Genomic DNA, 23629 nt, shown 5'->3' with positions numbered 1-23629 from the left:
CAACAACCACCACCAATGTCAACAACCACCACTAACCACAACAACCATCAATGGTCGCCAACAACAATTACATTTATAACCATCACCACCAACAGATAGCAACCACCGCTACCTATAACGTCAACCACTACCACGAACAATAACAAAACACCAACAACCACCAATAAAACAACCACCATCAACACAACAACCACCACCATCTACCACCAATAAAACAACCAACATCAACACAACAACCAACACCATCTACCACCAATAAAACAACCAAAACTTTCAGCCACCACCAATAAAACAACCACATCCAACACAATGACAACCAACAGTCAACACCAACAACCACTACCAATAAAACAACCACAACAAACCGATAACAGTATCTTTCATCATCAACTACCACCGACTACAGCAACAACCGCCAATACGACCAACATCACGCATGCACCATCATCGCACGCCTATACAGGGCACCGGTGGGGTTCTCTAACGAATTCAAATCACAGCCGAGCACGAGGTGCACGCGGCAGCGTCTCTGGTTGGATGGCTCACACGAGCACACGGAACACGAGCCACGTGACCCGGAACTGGGAGATCGAGCCACGTGACCCGGAAGTAGAACGGGCCACGTGACTCTGTTACGTCACTGCGTCGTCACGACAACCAACTCGCGCGCTCACGACGACGGATCTCCAGGCTGTGTCCAGGCAGGCCTCAACTCTGGTCCCGTTCGTGGTTGACGTGCGAATTGATTGGAGAGGCAAAACTTAATTGGTGTTAGAACACAACGGGAGGGATACAACAACATTACCTCGTCACCACTGTTGGAGAGAAGTCCCGTTTTGGAAAGAAAAAGCGGTAAGCGACCCTACTTGTACTACTACTACTACACTGGGCTTGTAGTGAGTGACTCGGGGAAAGAGCCTCCTTGATATTACAGACATAATCATAGCACCTAGAGTAATCATAGCACATAGAATAACCATAGTAGAGTAATCATAGCACGTAGAGTAATCATAGCACATGGAATTATCATAATAGGCTAATAATAGCACGTAGAGTAATCTACAACACGTAGAATAATCATAGTGTATAAATAATAATAGCATGTAGAGCAATCATAGTACGTACAATAATCATAGCACATTAAATCATTATAGGGCGAAAAGTAATCATAGCACATCATAACACGTAGAATAATCATATCACGTAGAGTATTCATAGTACATAGCATAATCATAGCACATAGAATAATCATCGCTGGTTGAGTGGCGCACAGAGAACGGGGGTCACGTGACCCGCGCTTAGGACGACGATCTCGAGGCAGGGCTCACTCTGGTCCCGTTCGTGGTTGACATGCGAACTGATTGGAGAGACAAGCGCGTTGTGACAACGATATACTGTAATTTGAAGGTGCAACGATTATAAGAGGCGTGGCTGCTTTGTCTTGGGTGAGCTGCCTTTGAACAACTGCCAAAGCACCTTATTCGGAGTGTTAAGTCCAGCCAAGCACAATCATGATAGAATGTGGGAAATACAAATGCAAAGTTAAGGGAAAATTATTGCGATAGTCAATAAGATCGTGAAAATTATCGCATCGTATCGTGAAAAATGCTATCCTGGCAACCTTATAATTCATAACTAAAGTCAGAATCTTTCTTTTTACTGGAGGAATCCGATGAGCTATGAAGCTCTTTTCCACAGATGTTCAGCAGGGGCAAAGTACAGGTAAAGCAAACAATCACCCAAATCATACAAATGAAACTAAACCATCCCCATCCTACCAGGCAAAGCCCACGAAGCTATTAACTTATTTTTCAGAAGCGCCATGGCTAGCACAAATGATAGCTCAACAAAGTGGCTCGTCATTTGGACATCGATAGCGGTGGCAACGGGCAGAGAGGCTGGGGAATGTGGAATGTGTGGCACGCCTCACGCCTGCACAGAGGAGTTCAGGGCCATGAGCATGGAAGCACTCTATCTGCTTCTGCTGCTGTTACTGCTGCTGTTACTCCTGCTGCTCTTGCTGCTGCTCCACCTGCTGCTGCTGCTCCTGGTGCTGTTCATGCTGCTGCTGCCCCTGCTTCTGCTGTTCCTGCTGCTGCTCATGCTGCTGCTGTTACTGCTTCTGCTGATGCTGTTCCTGCTGATGCTGTTCCTGCTGCTGCTTCTGCTGCTACTTCTGCTGTTGCTGCTCCTGCTGCACGGTTTGGCTGCTGCAAGGCCTCTCATTAGGGAGTCGTTCTCCTCACTGAGACATTTCCATTCTAGATTTGAAGCTTTCGTGACTGCAAGGATTCATACTCTTTGGTTTTATTCGGTAAAGTCACGTAGGTAAAACAAATTAAAATAAAATGAAGCTTGCGCTGCCTCCGAAACGTCGTGTTTTTATTGTTTATTTTATTTTAATTTGTTTTACCTACGTGACTTTACCGAATAAAACCAAAGAGTACATTTCCATTCCTCGCCTTGCTGCCAGTGACGGATTTGGTTTAATGGGGGCGTGCACGCTGCTATTGTTTTGAGTGCCCACCCGCTTTCTAAGATTCATCTCCTTCCCTATACTGGTTTAATACCACCACCACCACCACGGTCCGTTGCCCAATGCCAACGCTCCACTGTTATTTATAACTGGTCGTATTGGTTCTAGTCTTTTTACGTGAACTACGAATCGTGGCGCGAAAACGTAAACACGCCCCGTAACTGCATTTGGTGATGTTTTGGCTTTGATTACCAAATTTAGCAATCTTGTTTACCGTAACGCAATCGTTTTACATCTTTTATAACCATAAAGTTCTACAGACACTCCTCTACTGAGGAAAATTCGACTTAGAGATACGAACAAACCTGTCTGTGCGTCCAGTTTGCCTGTTCGGACCGAAAGTCGTAAGTTAAACCGCCGCGCAATAGATGTCATTGGTGGCATCGGCAGAACTTGAAGAACCAGTGGCATCTATGTTTATAGGAGATTATACAACTTTTAGAGCTATTCTCTTATTTAGTGTACATGTCATACAAAATGTTCGGAACCGACAGGAGTAAGTTGGACTTACGAACAAATCAACTTACGAACACACCTCTGGATTCTGACTCGTTCGTAAGTAGAGGAGCCCCTGTATTTCCAAAATGGCCCACGTTAATGGGTGCCTGCTTCACTGGCACAACGAGTAAAGGTCGAGTCGCTAAACGTGACCCCTTCTCTCGCTCCCCAGGCCATGGCTCCCCAGCGCTCCTCGTGCCTCGTGACCGCAGTGCTGCCAACGCTGCTGCTGCTGCTCGTCGCCCGCCCGTGCGAGCCGTGCTTCAAGTGCACGGAAGCCATCGCGGTGCCCCTGAAAGCGCTGCTGAACAGGATGGAGATCGACAGGCCCTTCATTCGCACGAAGACGTACAAGGGCGTGCAGAATATCATCTCCAAGCTGCTGGGAGAACATTCCAAGCGCTTGATCTGTGAGTCACCCTTTTTACTTTCATTTCATTTTTTTACTCTTTATATTTACCAACTGAGGACCACTGAGCTATATAGTTATTTTTCAGAAGCAACCTGGCTAGCACAAGTGATAGCTCAACACAGTGCCTTATCACGGGGAAATTTATGGCAGCCAAATATTCTAAGCGCGTGATGTTGATTCTAAATGTAGAGGGAAAAACCGGAGGATCCGGAGAAAAATCCACGCGACCACGGGGAGAGCGTCACGTATGCTCCAAATATACAGGTGTCAGGGTTCGGGATTGAACTGACAACCTCCTGCATACCAGGCGAGGGAGTTAACATCTGCTAGCCCCCACAACGCGCTCGTTTCCTCACCGAGGTGCAGAACGAGGGCAGCCTGTGTCTCGGCACGTCACATCAACTGACAGGCCGAGAGGCATGCGGTGCAAAGAGTAAATATATCATCAGTTTAACACGTAAGAGGCTTTTGCGACCAATATCATCCATAGTAGAGGTTTTTGGGTTAGATCGTGTGAATATAAATGTGTTGTTAAACCCGCCACCACCTGACACAGCCAATTATCAAGGTTTGTCAATGTTGTGGGTTTACTCTCCAACACACCGGTGTGCTATACTAGTCACGAATTGGCCACGTTCTGTTTACGTGACAAACCTTTACTAATTGGCTGTATCGGGTGGTGGCGGGTTGAACGACGTATTTATATTTACGTGATATACCCCAAAACCTCTATTATGAGTATATATATACACACACACGTGTCTGAGATGTGTCTGCAATAGAGCTGTAAGACACGTATCTGAGAGATGATGGAAATGTATGCTCGAGATAGTGGATGTGTTAAAAATGTAATTTAGTCCAGATCTGTTTAGTGCAATGCATGTGTTAGACAGAAGAGGAATGTAAGATGTATTCAGATGAGCTGGACGTGAAACAGAATAGAGATGAGAGGTATTCAGAAGACATTGGAGGATGAAGATGCGTTTCAGAATATATGCAATGCCCACCGCAACAATCAGGGATGACTCAAAGACTTATCTTTCAACTCGACGCGGCTTTCGTGACAACTCCACAACGATTCGTGAATGAGTGGCGTGCATCACCACCATCACTGTGGAGCCTAACACTGAACATTAAACTCCGCACACACCGCCCAGTCACTGCCACCAACTCTCCTCTCCGTCCACGTGGTCTCTCGGCCGTGTGGCTGTCCCCCTGCCCTCCCCCTTCGCCCCAGGAGGCCTCCCCTGTAAACGCCGCCCGCCGCTCGGGCGGCTCATGCAGGAGGTCGGGGGTTCGATCCCGACTCTAACGTCTGCTGTATATTTGGAGTTTGCGTCTGTCTCTCTCGCTCCCTGTGGCCGCGTGGATTTTTCTCTTTTTACCTCCACGTTGAGAAACGTGCTTCCGAGTATTTGGCTGAGAGAAGTGTCCACGCGATAAGTACACTCCGTTGAGCTATCACTTGTGGCCAGGTCGAGTGACCTCGTCCCTCCCCTGCTATGTCCTGCATACAGAATCGGAATATTTATTTATACTGGAGGAATCCGATGAGCTATGAAGCTCTTTTTCACAGATGCACAGTCACCGTGCCCCTACTCCTGCCCTCTGCTGGCTCCACACCCCGGTCTCTTAGGTGTTCCATGCGCCGACTCGCTTGGGTGATTACATTTATATATTATGAGAAAATTTGGAGAGATGTTAATTTCGAAGAGAAGAGAGATACAGTCATCAAGAGAGTTATAAGATTATTTACATTTGTAGCGAGGTATGAAAGAACGATAGGAATTAGAGGCAGTACCGTATTTTCCCGCATCTCACCCGCGGGGTATACCACTTTTTACAAACAAAACAAGACCCTGCGGGGTATATGGAGGTTTGGGCTATCTGAAATTTGTTTTACACAAAACGTTATTTTTGCGGGTTATATGCTTATGTGGGCTATATGCGGGAAAATACGATCATTAGAGAAATATAAGACGTAGGTGAGAGGCATTCAATATAAATGCACAGAGGTATAATTACGATGCATTCGTCCTTTGTCTCTTTGCATTTGATTGTCTCATCCGGCGTACATCATGCGTCTCTATCTCTGTGCCTGTATGTACACTTATCTGCGTGTATCCATGTCTCTCTCTCTCTGTGTCTCTATGAGCCCATCTGTTTGTGTGTCTCTCTATAACTGTCTCTCTGTGAGAGTCTGTGTGTGTGTGTCTGTATCTCCATGTCTCACTCTCTCTCTCTGTGTCTCTATGAGCCCATCTGTTTGTGTGTCTCTCTATAACTGTCTCTCTGTGAGTGTCTGTGTGTGTGTCTGTATCTCCATGTCTCTCTCTCTGTGTCTTTATGAGCTCATCTGTTTGTGTGTCTTTATAACTGTCTCTCTGTCAGTCGCTGTGAGTGTCTGTCTCTCCATGTCTTTCTGTAACTGTCTCTCTGTGAGTCTCTTGTCTTTCTGTCTCCGTGTCTCTCTGTGTCTCTATGAGCCCGTCATTCTGTTTCTCTGTAACTGTCTCTCTGTGAGTGCGCGCTCTTTGTCGGTGTGTCTGTGTTGTTCACCGTCTTGTGGATTCGGAAAAGGCTGGCCGTGTTAACTGGAACGCTCTGTGTCCGTGCGTGCGTGTTGTTCACCGTCTTGTAGATTTGTACGAGCAGGTGGAGCAAACCATGGGCTCCAAGTTTGTGGAGATGAACAACAGAATTGGAGACGGTACGTGCGTTCGGACTCGAGGGGCATGTCAGCGGGCTGACTCGCACGCTCTCGGCAGAAGTCGTTTCAGCAGCCTAGCTCAAGAGAACGCAAACAAACCGATACTTTGCTCCACAGTTTTCCAGGATTTTTGGAGAGAAAACAAATCCAACACCTGAATATGTTGTCTAACAAATGAGCAGCGTGATGCCACGGTGTAATGGTTTGTACACTATATAACTTGCAATCTCATGGTCCCCTGTTAACTCCCTTGCCTGGTATGAAGGAGGTTGTGGGTTCGATCCTGACCCTAACGACTGTATATAATGGTCGCGAAAGCCTACGTGTATATTTGGAGTTCGCATGTCTCTCTCTCTCTCCCCGTAGTCGCATGGATTTTTCTCCGGGTCCTCCGGTTTTTCCCTCCATATTTAGAGACATGCGTTGAGAGTATTTGGCTGCTATACATTTCCACTTGGTAAGCTGCTTCGTTGAGCTATCATTTGTGGCCAGGTCGCTTTTGAAAAATAGTTATTTAGCTCAGTGGGCCTTACCTGGTAAAAAATAGTAAAATAAAAAATATCGTTCTCCGTCATGGCAGTTGAAACATCCGTGCATGTTTCTGAAATATATACCTTGCAATTTGCATTTTCATATTCATGAGCATCTAAATTCAACCAGGCTGTTGTTAGCCAAACGCAGCACCGCAAAAATCCATCGTTGTACTGATCTCCTATGCTCCAATGTCCAGCCCCCACCACTGACTCCAACCCACAACGACCAGCATGGTGAAATAACCGCCATGACGAGTACGGCATAGGGAAACCCTCATCCATCAGTGGATTGAGACAAAAAAAGCGATCTACGTGTAGCAATGCAAGAGCATATGAAGACAGTGCACCGAACAAAGGGGTATAATGTGTGTGTGCTAGTGGGTGTATTGACCATTGGCACAGCAGGGAGTACAGCTGGTGCATCTACCAGTCGTCTCAGTCAGCCAGCCCATGGCACCTGGGTCTGTCCCGAGACCTCTTGTCGGCGAGCCTTCGACACTTCACGTGGCCTCAGTGCACCTGGCCTGGCACAGGCGCCCTGGTGACGTCACCGTCACTTAGTGACGAATGGCGGGTGTTGCTATCGGTGTTGCCCATTGTGTGGGGAGCGGTAGCGTAGCGGATAGCGCACTGCGCTACGAACCCGGCGACCAGAGTTTGATTCTAGCTCACAGCCAACACCAGTGGCGGTTATCTGAACTGGTCCTGGGTCTCCCCTAGGTCGACTCAGCCTCAGATGAGTCGACCTTGGGTGTGTAAACATCGCCACTGGGAAGACAAAGGTGGTCGGGCGTGGTGCTGGCGACACACCATTTGATGTGCCGTGCCGGTCTTCATAGGTGCTACTCGCTAACAGCGCTTGCCCGAACAGTCTGTTAAGGCTATGCGGGGGATCTTTGTTGCCCATTGTCAGATTTATTTGAATATCCAAAAACGGCCCTAGCTATATGTTGGATGATCTTACTCTTTTTTTGACACTTTTAGTTGATAAATACGTAAGTGGAAATGAAATGTTTGTGTCATTTACGGGCCTGTAAAAGAAACCTGCATCGTGTGACGTCACTTTTGTAAGCACAAAGGTACTACGTAATTACCTCAAATCAATGATCTGAAAGTAAAAGAAAGATCGTCAATTTTGTTTACAAATCCTAACATCGACAACGTTGAACTCTGAAATATACAGGCCTACTGTATTTGTGTGAGAGAAGAGACGGTCAGCCGTGAGTGTTGCTACTCACGCTAAAGACTGAAAATTGCACGCATGTAGTGGGTGTTGTGACGGTTAACTTGAACGAAAAGTTTGACTACATGAAAGTAATCAGGGCCTAGATTGCTACGAATTAAAACAGCATTCAAAGTAATGACGCCGAACATCGTGGATAGCAAATCGGTTGATTTAATACAAATACAGTAATCCCATTAATACATTTGAATACCTCCCCACCCTCCATGACAATGTGGAACGATTCAATGACACAATTGGTGGCGAGATGTTAACTACCTCGCCGGGTATACAGGAGGTGGAGGGTTCGATTCCGACCCGAATGCTTTTATATTTGGAGTTTGCATGTCTCTTCCTGCGGTCGTGCGGATTTTCTCCAGGTCCTCCAGTTTTCCCCTTCACATTTAGTATCAACATCACGCGTTTAGAGTATTCGGCTGCTATAAATGTCCACGTGAGACGCCACTTAATTGGGCCATCACTTGTGGTCAGGTCGCTTCTGAAAAAGAGCGACATAGCTCGGTGGGCTTTACCTGGTGAAATAAAACATAGTTTTAGTAGTTTAGTTTAGCATTACAGCAAGACCTGAGTTTGATTCCCAACATGTGCACCTCTCTGCGTGCAGTTTGTTCTACGCCTGTTCTGCATGGGTTTCTGCCCAGGTCCCTAATGTCCTCCCATAGCAACAACAAAACAATACAGTATTACTGGTATTGGCCAAACACCCGAATGCTGATCAGTTATCTGCAAAATAAACAATTTGGATTTCTCAAAGCAAGATCACCCTCTTCCGCAAAGATGTGGCATAACTCTCCGAAAAAGTCTTGACATTGTTGAGGGTTTCCTGGCCCAACGAGAATAATGATTATCAAATATTTATTAAATATTTATTTGATAATTGCAGTAATGTTTGTGGCAACTCGTGGTTTCAAGAGTCACGTGAACCCGTGACTCAATGTAAATCAAAAGGGATACACCATGGGCTCATACACGAGTGATTCGTTGCACGTATCGTGAGCTTAAGACTCAACGGTTAATCATTCCACCCCTGGTATCTAAACACGTGATGTCTGTTGGTCGCACCTTCAATGCTGTCTCGGTTTGTTTGTAATGTGCGCTTCGTACAACTCCGTATCAGCATAAACACAAACACTGCCGTTTTTTTACGTGCTTGATCACTCCTGCCTTGTTAACTATGTATTGGTTTTGTCATTCACAGTTTCCGGTCAGCTGAGTGAAAAACACTATGCCAGTAAGTGTGGGGAAAAACAATGTGCCTGACTGTGGGAAATTTAGTTTTGATTTGTTTTGAGAGATCCGACTGGTTGCTTTTTGCTATGCTTGGGAATATTTCATCTCTCAGTGCGCCGTAGACTCTTGTAATATTTTCACAAAAACTATTTCAAAAGATAACCCCCAAAAGAAAACTAACCACCCAGCTGTTATCAATACCAAAACTCAGAATTATATCATTCTGGAGCAAAACTGGAAAATAAATATATATTACATTTTTACTTAATAAAGGTACAATATTTTGGGTAGACATTTAAATATGTCTACCCAAAATATTGTGTGTGCCTCAAAAAGCACAATAGTGGTATAATTGGTTATGAAATTCTCGTAATCCAAGAAATTAGCCTGCCGATGGTGGCCATACATTGCTGTATTCCAGCACTGTGGAGGCAGCGAGGGTTGGTGGACCGCACACAGATGTTACAGAACTCCCTGACTGTGGGCGTCGAGGTGCTGCTATACCCTGGCTTGCCAGGAGAAGGCGCGACAAGAAAAACATGGACTCCACCTTTTCCATCTGTACATTGCATGTGTTGTTAAGCCAACACCATCTGACACAGACAATTAGTAAGGTTTGTCACGTAAACAAAACGTGCCAATTAGTTACTACTTCAGCACACCGGTGTGTTGGAGAGTAAAGGCACAACATTTACAATTTGAGTACGACGTTTCGCTGGTAATTACAACCAGCTTAATCGGGCGATTAATATTTACGTGATTTAACCCTAAAAAAACACGTTTATTATTAATAATTTTCATTAATGCAACAGGATTTGTATGATGAGCCAAATAATGCTGGCAGATCTACAGGATGGCCCAATAGTTAATTTCCCGAAATATAAATACGGAATTAATTTCTCACTTAACTAATTTAGACCACCTTGTACAATAATGTTCATTATTTACCTAAGAAATCCTGACTGAGTCTCAAAACTCCTTGAGGATGTTTTGGCGATGTTAATTTTTTCACAAATGAGAGTTTGGGATTCATGTGAGAGGACACCAGGGAACTCTACAGCCTGTGATCAGGAGCGAGGAACACACACCTGCCTGGTTCGGAAGGTGTTCTGCAAAATATTTTGAAGGGATGATTGAATGATGTAACAAAATCAATGATTTACAGGGCCAGATTAAGGTTCTTGTAGGCCCTGGGCACTTCTGTTTCGTAGGCCTTCAGTGACAACTTTCTACAGTTGCTACTGCTGCTGCCCCATGTTACTGCTACCGCCGCTGTCACTCCGCTTGTTTCACACGGTACTTCGTCCAGGTGCTGTACAGACGTCATTACTGATACACGTATTATTTAGGATGTGCCCTAAATTGATGGGAGCGTGCTGCGCGCCACAGATAACATTGACGTGACTTTGCTTCTTTGTACACTGTGCCTATCCTTGCTATACAAATATATCTATTCAATAAGATTTCCTGGTTACATTTTATTTCTTATCATACATACAAACAAAAAACGTGGTAAAAATGTGTCTTCGTAAGCCCTTTAGTTTTTGTAGGCCCTTAAGTATGTGTAGGCACTGGGCAAAGTGCCTACTGTACCCACTGTACCGATTGGATAATATGGCCCTGATGATTTATCGTCGAGACACGAATAAGCAAATTGTAACAGGTTGCATGTAACTATAAAGACATTGCTGGCATCCTTTTAATGGCTTGCAATATTTATGACGTTTTGGAAACTGTCGTGATGAATGCAAATGTGGGCCACCTTCACAGAAGTGTGACCAGTTCCTGGAGCTGAAAGCTGTCATCTGTAAAAAAATAAATGCAAGTACAATGGACAGACATGTACAGGGGCAATCATGAAGCAATATTTTAAAAGTCTTTGCACTATACAGTAATACCTTGGATTGCGAGCATGATTCGTTCCGGAAACGTGCTCGTAATCCAAAGCACTCGTATATCAAAGCGAATTTCCCCATAGGAAATAATGGAAACTCCGATGATTCGTTCCACAACCCTAAAAATATCCACGTAAAAATTATTAATGCAAAATACCTTTTTATATTTTTCTTATTTAAATTTAATATAAAGTAATCAAATGTATTAATTTAATTTAATCGTGGCTGGTGTGAGGGAGACGAGAGAGAGGAGGAGGAGGGTTATTGTGTAGGACGACTTTCACTGTCACTAACAGAATCACTGGCATCTGTTAGCTTACTGGAATCTTTTTATTTTTGTGCGACTTTAACAAGGAACCTATCCAATGACACTTGCTTTTGCCTCCTTTTGAGGATTTCATGGGGGCATTGTTGCAGTATAGTTACTAAAGAACAGTCACTACACTTGGACAAAAATAACAAAAATGCTTTACGCACACACACGTGGTCACAACACTATACTGTAGTAAACACTATAGTACTGTAGTAAACAGTATACACGTGGTCACAACACTATAGTACTGTAGTAAACAGTATACACGTGGTCACAACACTATAGTACTGTAGTAAACAGTATACACGTGGTCACAACACTATAGTACTGTAATAAACAGTATACACGTGGTCACAACACTATAGTACTGTAGTAAACAGTATAAACGTGGTCACAACAATATATAGTACTTTAGTAAACAGTATACACGTGGTCACAACACTATAGTACTGTAGTAAACATTATACACGTGATCACAACACTATAGTACTGTAGTAAACATTACACACGTGGTCACAACACTATAGTACTGTAGTAAACAGTATACACGTGGTCACAACACTATAGTACTATAGTAAGCAGTATACACGTGGTCACAACACTATAGTACTGTAGTAAACAGTATACACGTGGTCACAAAACTATAGTACTGTAGTAAACAGTATACACGTGGTCACAACACTATAGTACTGTAGTAAACATTATACACGTGGTCACAACACTATAGTACTATAGTAAACAGTATACGCTCGCACGCATGTTGACTATACGAGTGAGACACGCCGACTGAGACCGAGCATGGGAGATGATTACCCACAATCCCGCAGCGAGACAGAGAGAAGAACCATCGGCTCAGTTGTGATCACGTGACGCTCGGCAGACAAAGCGTACACGTACACTACTCGTATTGCAAGACCTCGCTCGTTTATCAAATTAATATTTATTTAAAGTTTTTGCTCGTCTTGCAAAACACTCGCAGACCAAGTGACTCGCAATCCAAGGTTTTACTGTATTTACAAATTGTTCACTCGTTTTTTTCTCTCTCTCTCTCATGGCAGTCTACTGGAGAGAACTTGTCAAGTTATGGAAGGATTTTCAGGAAGCTTTGAAGAGTAAGTCCTGCCCATTGCACCCTCACACCCAGCGAGACGCAAACATCAATCGTTGTCTTCCTCCTCCTCCCTCCTGCTCACATGAGCAATGTTGAGAATACCGGTGTCTAACACGTTACCGTGGTGGGGACGAGACTAACCATAGTACGGCATTGTTGATGCTTCACGAACCTGCATCAAGCTAACACCTGTCCCCTCCCACTTGCTCTTGTGCGCGGTACAGATTTGTAACTTTAACTCTTAATGTGTCCATCCATAAGAGGTTTTCGTTTGGTATAGGATCACTATTATTAATACAGCGGTATAATTAGCTGTCGCCTGATGAGGCTAGTTGTAATTACCGGCGAAACGTCGTACTCGAATTGTAGATGTTGTGGGTTTACTCTTCAACACACCGGTTATTGCTGAACTAGTAACTGACACGTTTGTTTACGTGGCAAACCTTACTAATTAGCTGTGTTGGGTGGTGATGGTGGTGGGAGTAACGACACATTTATATTCACACGATCTAACCCAGAAAACCTCTTATGTATATTGGTCGCGAAAGCCCACATATTAAACTTAATGTATCCATGCTCGCTTGCTTGTGACCCTAATGCAAGTTTGTCAAATCTTTCTTCCTCTGTCCACCGAGCGGTAGGCATGGGGACACACCATAATCAGTCGATCAGCACGTCCAATACGGTGTGGCAAAGTGTGGATATTCCTGTCTCTGGCCACCTTGGAAGAGTAGGCCAAATACTCTGTAGACGGGATCTCTGTACCTCGAGTGGAGGCCCTTTAGCCAGCAGTGGCATGAGCAGGACACTTTCACCCTTACCTGGTTACACTCCCTGCTGTGTGGTGGTGATGTATGGGATTTGTGACTGTGTTGTTAAGCAACTAATGCGAATATAATTTAACTAACCGTTACGTTTTGCCCTTTCCTTTTTGTTTTTCAGCTTCGAAGGAACCGTCATGCCCTGTCTGTGGTAAGATTGTGTACACCTGTATATATGTTGAGGCGTAAATGACGACTCGGAGGCAGATCTTCATGTAGGGGCTTGCGCCAGTTGTTTTATTAAGGACTTTTCTTCATTCACGACTCCGTGTACTGCACGCTCACTCATCGCTCCCCCAGGGGAAGGGTACTGGGGATTCCCTAGCATCCGCAGGCTACGCTAGCCTGGTGCCAATTTCCCCCTACCCTGGGTCCCAACTTCCAACTTCACACGTTCCTGGCTCCCCGCAACGACCACAAACACGTCACGGGTCCCAACCTAAATATCCCAGGGGGACATGTCACCATCCCGCCCCCTGTCCATGACGTCACCGTACGTTATCGTATTGGAGGGCGAGCGTGACATGACGTCACTAACTACTACTCTACATATATGTAGGCGATTCTGTAAGACGGTATGGGTGCCGTGACTTCGTCTTTATCACCTTATCACACGAGACAGTATGCATACGTGTGTGCGCATGTGTGCGTGTGTGTGTGTATGTGTCAGGGGAGCGGTAGCTTAGCGGTTAGCGCACTGCGCTGCGAACCTGGCGACCCGAGTTCGATTCTCGCTCACGGCCAACACCAGTGATGATGATCTGAACCAGTCCTGGGCCTCCCCTAGGTCGACTCCCCCTTGTGTGCCGTGCCGGCCTTCATAGGTGCTCGAACTTTGTATTTGTGTATGTGCGTGTGCGCATGTGTGCATGTGCCCGTGTGCGTGGACAATTTATGAGGCCAAAAAGGTCCGAGCGTTATTCCAGAAATGGGAGCGAGCGCTACCGACTGTCGGCTTCAGCATCACGCTCGTTCAAGCACGTCAACGACGATGTCACCATGCGCTTGATAATGGCGCTTGCCCAACATTCTAACATTGTCATGACAAATGTTTGCCTTTGAATGCAACACTTTCCCCCCGGCTTTTATCCGGAAAACCTGCACCAACTTCACATGTACAGGCTAAACCTGCTGCCAGTTGACCAAATACAGTTGATCCTCGATTATCCGGCAGCTTCCCACATTATCCGGCAGTCCCGGGCTGATTTGGCAAAACCCCTCATAGAGGCACCGTTTGGCGTGACAAAAAAGGTAGCTATGCTTGATTTCATTGTGAAATATCATATACGGTACATTATACACTACATACATACAATTTAAATAATGAAAATGCTTCATGTGTATACTCGAGTCTTCAATATTAGAGTGGTAAGTACGGTACAGTAAATAGTCACTTTTTTATTAGGATTTTTTATTGTAGAGTAGGAAATTTATGCAAATGTTATGTAGTAAACAAATTTAAAACGCAAAAGCACATGCACAACACCGAAAAACACAGCGTGCAAAAATAAGCAATTTTAAATAGTGATTTGATTATCCGGCGTTTTTGAAAACCCGGCGCCCCCTGCCCCCCGAAGCCACCGGATAATCGATGATCTACTGTAATATTCTAACTGAATAATATAATGAAGGATTACCTGAAAGTAAAGCCCAATTTTAACGAAGTCGTGGCGTGACGGCAGCACAGCAACGTATCGAGGAGTCAACTCGTGTTGAGCTCTTGAGTGTTCTCAACTCACGTGCAGGCACAGTCTCCAAGTGCGCTTGTTTCCTGCCAAACGGTCTTGCGTGGAATTGGCCAAACATCTAAATGTAGGGCCCTGCTCAACAACAGTTTTGTTTTTAGTCTTATCCTGAACGTAACAGACTGCTTGGAGTCATCACATGTCGCTTATTTCGACCTTAAACTCGCTCACCGTGTTCTAAATGCAATTGCTTGACACACTCGACTGGGCAAGTAAACGTTTATCATTCTTATCGTGTGGGTGTCGCGGCGGTTCGGGCAGTGCCACGAACCCCACTGCCTGAGTTTGATCGCTGGTCATGCGTAACGTCACCGGTGGGTGACATCCAAACCGATCCTGATGCCACGACCGAAACCTAATCCCCCCCACGGTCACCAACTCGCATTGAACGGTGTGACGAGTAAATGGTCAAACCACGTGACCGAAATTCCTGCAGGAAATGTACGTGTCTAGTTCGTTGTCCTTCTTCCTGCACCTCCCGATTAGCACGGTTGGCTATGTACGGTGCGAAAGCAGTTCAACATGCGTACAAATTGGTTTCATATTTTTATCTCTATTTGAGAAAAAAAGCGAATAAAAAATCAATCAAAAAGGTGATAAATGGAACTTCGTAGTGTTTACATTTGCCCCTACTGAAAATGCACGTGACATCTGGTTCCATCACGTGAACTTTCGTGACCCCAATCTTCCCTGCAATCTGCAGACATCAACAGCCTTTTAACTCCGTCCATGTGTTTTTTTTTGTCCGCAGAACCCACGTATATATCTGCCCTGCGCTGCGAATCCTGCCAGAAAGAGAACAAGGAAGTCTGCCTGTCTTATTGTGAACGTACGTCATCCTGGAGTTATAACGTCAGGAATGCCTCACTGCGTGCAATTTATATCACTCCTAAAATATGACTCTCGTAAAATCTGTCGCGTTGTCCTTGCAATCCAAGTACGATGAATCGAAGTATTAATTTTACTCATTAACATCGATGCATCGTTCCATGCATGTGCAATGCCTTGAGATGCTCAATTTGCATAACCAGGCAGGGGTAGAGCAACAAGCAGAAACATTGTAGGAACATATTCTGGTTTCATATTCTTGTTTTTTTCGGTAAAGTCACGTTGAAGGGAAACAATAAAATAATAATATATATATATAAATCAAAAATATTCTTGGTTCTTTCGGTAAAGTCACGTTGAAGGGAAACAATAAAATAATAATATATATATAAATCAAAAATATTATTGGTTCTTACGGTAAAGTCACGTAGAAGGGAAACAATAAAATAATAAAAATACAATATATATTTTTCTTCTTCTTTGGTTCTTTCGGTAAAGTCACGTAGAATGAGAATAAAATAATAAATTGATAAAATAAAATAACACAATAATATTCTCACGACGTTTCGGCCACAACACAAGCGGCCTTCATCAGGTGAAGGGAGCGAGACTGTCTGGTAGGACAGCGCTGGAGTGAGAGAGCCACGTTCAGATCACGGCTTTTAAGCTGTGTGAGAGGAACAAAGAGCCTTGACGAAGGAATTAGCATAAAATTTAGCATTGAAAAGGCTGAATGATTAGCTTGTGACTGGTCACAGAAATAGCTATGTTAAAAGTTAAAGCATACACATCCGCAGAGGCACCCATTGTTAAAAGGAATTAGCATAGAATTTAGCATTGAAATAGCTAAATTAAGGCATTCGCTTGTAACTGCTACAGAAATAGTTACGTTGAAGTCAGAGCATACACATTCACCGAGGCACTTAGTACAAATCAAAACAGGAGAATTTAGCATTGAAATAACTAGGCGAATTTAGCATTGAAATAACTGGGTGATTTGCTGGTGACTGGTCACAGAAATGACTACACATCTGAGCTATTCACAGTACTATATAGTGAACCAATAAAAACTAAAATATAAATTACCTTCATGTTATCAATAAACTCTATATTCTCCAATCAGCTAAGCTACCAAGCATAAGTCGTTATATATCACAATGCTATATGGCGAAAAAATGGGTGGATTCTTACCCTCAAATTTCCGTACCACGGATAGCTACGGGCCCCGTTCAGACGGACGAGTTCGTCCATGGTCGGAACAGAGGAGGGGGAGAGAGACAGCTGCGAAGCCCTAGTATACTCCATGTTGTAAACCATACCATTAACCGTGGTGTGAGAGGTATTAAGAGGCAATGCTGGCGAAAGAGCTGCGGTCTGAAGGTCATCGTAAAATTACAATTAATTAAGAACAGAAATGATTTAACACATCTTTCCAGTGGTTACTAAGCCTGAATCCATCTTCTCGGTTGAAATTGTCTCTGTGCTTGTATATGTGAATGGCCTCATGAACGAATCTCTCATGGTAGCCAGTTGGTTTGCAAAGAACCTCCGTCTTGGAGAAGTCAATGTCATGTGAGCCCACTGAATTGTAACAGTGATCTGCCACGGCCGAGGAGTTCGTCTTACCGTGTTTCAAGTCTGCTTTATGTTCGCGGATGCGGTCCGAGATATGTCTTTTGGTTTCTCCAATGTAGCTACTACCACAGAGGCACTTTAGTTTGTAAACGCCCGGGTACTGTATGTCTGGAAGAGCATCTTTTACAGATGGAACTAAATCACGGATTTTGTGTACTGTGTTGAATCGGACCTGGATCTTGTGTTTATTCAGGATTTTGGAGATATTTTTAGTGACCCCTGCAATGTAGGGTAAGGTGATGGTTTTGAGTGGCTCCACAAGAGGATCCTTCTTCATGACTGGAGTGATGGCTTTGCGGATTGTGTAGTCGGAGTAGCCATTAGCCCTGAGAGCCTGGTGTACGTGCTTGAGTTCACTGGTAATGTGTTCCTGGTCGGAAATGCATTGGGCTCTATGGTATAGAGTCTTGATGAGGCAGTTCTTCTGGGATGGATGGTGGTGGGAATCCGGTTTCAAGTAAGCATCTGTATGGGTAGCTTTCCTGTAGACAGAGTGGCTCATTGAACCATCATGTCTCCTTTTAATTAAGACATCCAGAAAGGGTAGTTTGCCATCTTTTTCGACCTCCATGGTAAATCTGATGGCTGGGTGTATGGAATTTATGTGGTCGCGGAATTGGTCTAGAGCAGGCTGGCCATGTGGCCAGATGACAAAGGTGTCATCAACGTACCTCTTCCATAAGGTCGGGCGTAGAGTGGCAGTCTGGATGGCGTCAGTTTCAAATTTTTCCATGAATACGTTGGCTACAACCGGAGATAGGGGGGAGCCCATTGGGGTGCCCTCAGTTTGTTTGTAGAAAGTTCCATTCCAGGTGAAGTATGTGTTGGTTAAGCAATGTCTCACCAGGGGGGGTACATCAGTATGCAGTCCTTGATGAACCAGGTCTTCAATGATAGCGATGGTGTCAGGTACCGGGACTTTGGTGAACAAGGACACCACATCAAAACTGACAAGCAGGTCGTTTGGGGACAGGGAAATGTCTTTGATTGTCGATACCAGGTGAGTAGAATTTAGTACCGCAGAGGTGGTTTTTCCAGTGAAAGGTCGCAGTATATCAGCCAGAAAACGTGCCAGTTTGTAGGTGGGGGAGCTGATAGTAGAAGATACACCCCTTCGTCCCATCGTCTCTACTATCAGCTCCCCCACCTACAAACTGGCACGTTTTCTGGCTGATATACTGCGACCTTTCACTGGAAAAACCACCTCTGCGGTACTAAATTCTACTCACCTGGTATCGACAATCAAAGACATTTCCCTGTCCCCAAACGACCTGCTTGTCAGTTTTGATGTGGTGTCCTTGTTCACCAAAGTCCCGGTACCTGACACCATCGCTATCATTGAAGACCTGGTTCATCAAGGACTGCATACTGATGTACCCCCCCTGGTGAGACATTGCTTAACCAACACATACTTCACCTGGAATGGAACTTTCTACAAACAAACTGAGGGCACCCCAATGGGCTCCCCCCTATCTCCGGTTGTAGCCAACGTATTCATGGAAAAATTTGAAACTGACGCCATCCAGACTGCCACTCTACGCCCGACCTTATGGAAGAGGTACGTTGATGACACCTTTGTCATCTGGCCACATGGCCAGCCTGCTCTAGACCAATTCCGCGACCACATCAATTCCATACACCCAGCCATCAGATTTACCATGGAGGTCGAAAAAGATGGCAAACTACCCTTTCTGGATGTCTTAATTAAAAGGAGACATGATGGTTCAATGAGCCACTCTGTCTACAGGAAAGCTACCCATACAGATGCTTACTTGAAACCGGATTCCCACCACCTTCCATCCCAGAAGAACTGCCTCATCAAGACTCTATACCATAGAGCCCAATGCATTTCCGACCAGGAACACATTACCAGTGAACTCAAGCACGTACACCAGGCTCTCAGGGCTAATGGCTACTCCGACTACACAATCCGCAAAGCCATCACTCCAGTCATGAAGAAGGATCCTCTTGTGGAGCCACTCAAAACCATCACCTTACCCTACATTGCAGGGGTCACTAAAAATATCTCCAAAATCCTGAATAAACACAAGATCCAGGTCCGATTCAACACAGTACACAAAATCCGTGATTTAGTTCCATCTGTAAAAGATGCTCTTCCAGACATACAGTACCCGGGCGTTTACAAACTAAAGTGCCTCTGTGGTAGTAGCTACATTGGAGAAACCAAAAGACATATCTCGGACCGCATCCGCGAACATAAAGCAGACTTGAAACACGGTAAGACGAACTCCTCGGCCGTGGCAGATCACTGTTACAATTCAGTGGGCTCACATGACATTGACTTCTCCAAGACGGAGGTTCTTTGCAAACCAACTGGCTACCATGAGAGATTCGTTCATGAGGCCATTCACATATACAAGCACAGAGACAATTTCAACCGAGAAGATGGATTCAGGCTTAGTAACCACTGGAAAGATGTGTTAAATCATTTCTGTTCTTAATTAATTGTAATTTTACGATGACCTTCAGACCGCAGCTCTTTCGCCAGCATTGCCTCTTAATACCTCTCACACCACGGTTAATGGTATGGTTTACAACATGGAGTATACTAGGGCTTCGCAGCTGTCTCTCTCCCCCTCCTCTGTTCCGACCATGGACGAACTCGTCCGTCTGAACGGGGCCCGTAGCTATCCGTGGTACGGAAATTTGAGGGTAAGAATCCACCCATTTTTTCGCCATATAGCATTGTGATATATAACGACTTATGCTTGGTAGCTTAGCTGATTGGAGAATATAGAGTTTATTGATAACATGAAGGTAATTTATATTTTAGTTTTTATTGGTTCACTATATAGTACTGTGAATAGCTCAGATGTGTAGTCATTTCTGTGACCAGTCACCAGCAAATCACCCAGTTATTTCAATGCTAAATTCGCCTAGTTATTTCAATGCTAAATTCTCCTGTTTTGATTTGTACTAAGTGCCTCGGTGAATGTGTATGCTCTGACTTCAACGTAACTATTTCTGTAGCAGTTACAAGCGAATGCCTTAATTTAGCTATTTCAATGCTAAATTCTATGCTAATTCCTTTTAACAATGGGTGCCTCTGCGGATGTGTATGCTTTAACTTTTAACATAGCTATTTCTGTGACCAGTCACAAGCTAATCATTCAGCCTTTTCAATGCTAAATTTTATGCTAATTCCTTCGTCAAGGCTCTTTGTTCCTCTCACACAGCTTAAAAGCCGTGATCTGAACGTGGCTCTCTCACTCCAGCGCTGTCCTACCAGACAGTCTCGCTCCCTTCACCTGATGAAGGCCGCTTGTGTTGTGGCCGAAACGTCGTGAGAATATTATTGTGTTATTTTATTTTATCAATTTATTATTTTATTCTCATTCTACGTGACTTTACCGAAAGAACCAAAGAAGAAGAATCATTGCAGTCACGAAAGCTTTAAATCGAAATATATTTTTCTTATTTTCTTTTTCCCTTCTACGTGACTTTACCGAAAGAACCAAGAATATGAATCCCTGCAGTCACGAAAGCTTTAAATCAAAATTGTAGGAACAATGAATTTCGCTCGCACTGTGGTGACATCAGCGCAGTAACATTTTAAAAAAAAGTGTCACCATGTCATTACTAAGTCAGGAGGCAGAGAAACCCTTCAAAAATGTCACAGCAGAGCAACCTCACGAGTGTGAGAATGGCCAAAAGGATTTGCTCACAACTTCTGCATGGAGCCCTTCAAGCAGCGCTGTCCAGAGTGCTGCTGCCGGCTCGTATCACCCGACGCTTCTGCCTTCTTAAACATTGCTGATGTTTGTGTTTAGTTTGTTGTCCTTCAGCCCCCCGCCCGCCGCACCTCCGATTAGCACGGTGGCTACGTTACGGTGTGAAAGAAGTTCAACGTAGATACAGCCATTGCACATTGCTGCCAAGGATACGTCTAAATTCACTCTGCTAGGTTTTTACAAAAAGCAATGATGTAAAAATGTTCGAGGATTTTTTTTTAAGTCTGTAAACGTCACTAACTCACCTGCGCGTGTATGCATGTATGTGTTACAGGAAGTAGGGAGCGGTAGTGTAGCGGTTAGCGCGCTGCGCTATGAACCCGGCGACCCGAGTTCGATTCCCGCTCACGGCCAAAACCTGTGACGATTATCTGAACCGGTCCCGGGCCTCCTCTAGATCGACTCAGCCTCAAATGAGTACCTGGTGCAGTGTGTAAACATTGCCACTAGGGAGACGAAGGCGGTCGGGCGTGGTGCTGGCCACTCACCCCCTCGTGTACCGTTACCGGCCTTCATAGGTGCTCGCTAACAGCACTTGCCCCGACAGTATGTTAAGGCTACACGGGGGACCTTTATCTTTGTCTTTGTATTACAGGAAATATTTTGGAAAATCAACGGCGAGCACCTTTGGAGGTTCTGGACGACGTCGATCCCGACGTCATCCCAGAGCCAGACTACGACCCTGAGTTTGAGCCCACGAAGACCAGCGTGATTGCACTGATCGTGATCGTGCCAGCCATGCTATGCTTAATCGTCTTCTGCATCGGTGAGCCTTTAGCTTGTTCCTCCAGATAGCAGAGCCGTTTTTAACAACAAGTAGAGTCCTCTGCAGATCATCGTGGGAGATGTGTGTATGTTGAATTTCTTTCACACATTTCCGTAGCCAACAGTGCTAATCGGAGGGGCGGGGTTAAGGACAGCAAACTAAACACAACAACGAGCAGTTTCTTGAAGAAATTAGTTTTCAATCTCTTAAGATCTAGAGAGACACAGAGACATGTTTACAAACACTTTGAGAGACACGAAGGATACAGACAGCTATAGAGACAGACAGTGTCAGATACGTACAAAGATACACGCGGAAAGATGCAGGCAGAGTTTGACCCGGAGAAAAACCCACACACGCACAAATAGATAACTACAGATACTTACATGCATGTGCATTTAGTGGCTCACATTAACCCGTTTACTCCCTTGTCCCCTTTTATGTTCAGTAATGTGCTTCACGCGAAATAAAAAATCAACGACTGGCCCCGACATGGAAAAGGGATTGGACGCTGCGGAAGAGCAGAACCGACAGGAGCCCGATGTGAAGATGCCTGGGCATCCAACGAAGCCTGCCCGGGAAAATCACACCAAAAAAGCCGGCGCGCACAAATCATCCCGCAATGGACCAAAGAAAGAAAGACCACGCAAATGAAAGAGCGGGCAGTCCCCCGACTTACGAACGGGTTCCTTATTCCTGAGGCCTGTTCAAAAGTCAAACTGTTCGGGTTCACAAATAAAGACAGATACACACATGCGCGCACACTCACTTTCACACACACACACTCACTTTCACACACACACACATATGCTGGAGTTTGCAGGGATTGTGTGGTGCCACGGCCTCGAAGCCACTCTGCAAACTCCGCGGCCACACACTGAATACACACACAGACAGCGCACACACGTAGTGTCCTGGCGTGGGATTGCTTGGCACAACGGGTTTTAATCCGAAGGGTTCCTATGAGGAAAGTCCCACGGTTTCCCGGTGCCAGGGGATTGGCCGACCCTCGCAGGACAAGTCACATCGCGGTGCCCCTGAGTTGGCTTAATAGTGTATGGGCGCACAAAGATTACCGGGCCAGCCGCAATGAGTCATACACGACATCTGGGAAGCCGGGGTGGAAAAAGCGAGAAAGGCAGTGTGTATTCGCCACTCATTCGCCACTACGAGGCCGTGTTAGGCAAGGCTTTCTCGTCCTCTTCCCTCCGCCTCTCACAGCGTCCGTGTGACGCCGCGAGTACGGCTACGAGGTACATGGTAGGACGCTTGGGTGAGCAGGAGCGCAGACGGCAGTAGGCCTAGGCTTTTCTCGCAAGATACTCCCCCCGGTAGTGCCGACTGGGCAGCTTTAAGGGATTGTGGTTTGCGCCGAGAATAAAAAGTTAGCACAGACCGTCGATGGTGTGGTGTCTGCAATTTCTGTGTGGAGCGACTGCGTGTGCAAGCCGAGTCCTCGGTGGCGGTGGGGGAACATGCGGCGAGAGTGAACGCGGGGTGGTGACCGCTGGATCGTCACCATGTCTTGCGCGAGTGAGGTAATCGCTCAGGTGTGAGCGCGCTCGCAGGTAATAGCGCGCTCCGCGGCCCCTCTAATAGTG

The 23629-nt window shown here is 45.2% G+C and overlaps 1 protein-coding gene across 1 annotated transcript; it reads left to right on the top strand.

The window, feature by feature from the left end:
* The first annotated feature begins 567 nt into the window (after nt 1-567).
* On the top strand, nt 568-23428 carry LOC116945498 (uncharacterized). The gene is made up of 9 exons (XM_076069314.1): nt 568-852; nt 3207-3444; nt 6088-6156; nt 9131-9163; nt 12429-12482; nt 13424-13453; nt 15799-15876; nt 21858-22028; nt 22477-23428. The coding sequence occupies exons 2-9, from the start codon at nt 3210-3212 to the stop codon at nt 22680-22682; spliced, it is 876 nt and encodes a 291-aa protein (XP_075925429.1). The 5' UTR covers nt 568-852; nt 3207-3209; the 3' UTR covers nt 22683-23428.
* The last annotated feature ends 201 nt before the right edge of the window (nt 23429-23629 follow it).

This window comes from Petromyzon marinus, chromosome 24, assembly GCF_048934315.1.
Source record: "Petromyzon marinus isolate PM22_M1 ecotype Great Lakes invasive population chromosome 24, UKy_Petmar_22M1.pri1.0, whole genome shotgun sequence".
Taxonomy (NCBI): Eukaryota; Metazoa; Chordata; class Hyperoartia; order Petromyzontiformes; family Petromyzontidae; genus Petromyzon; species Petromyzon marinus.
Note: the sequence above shows the minus strand (reverse complement) of the source record. Positions and strands in the feature narration are given on the sequence as shown.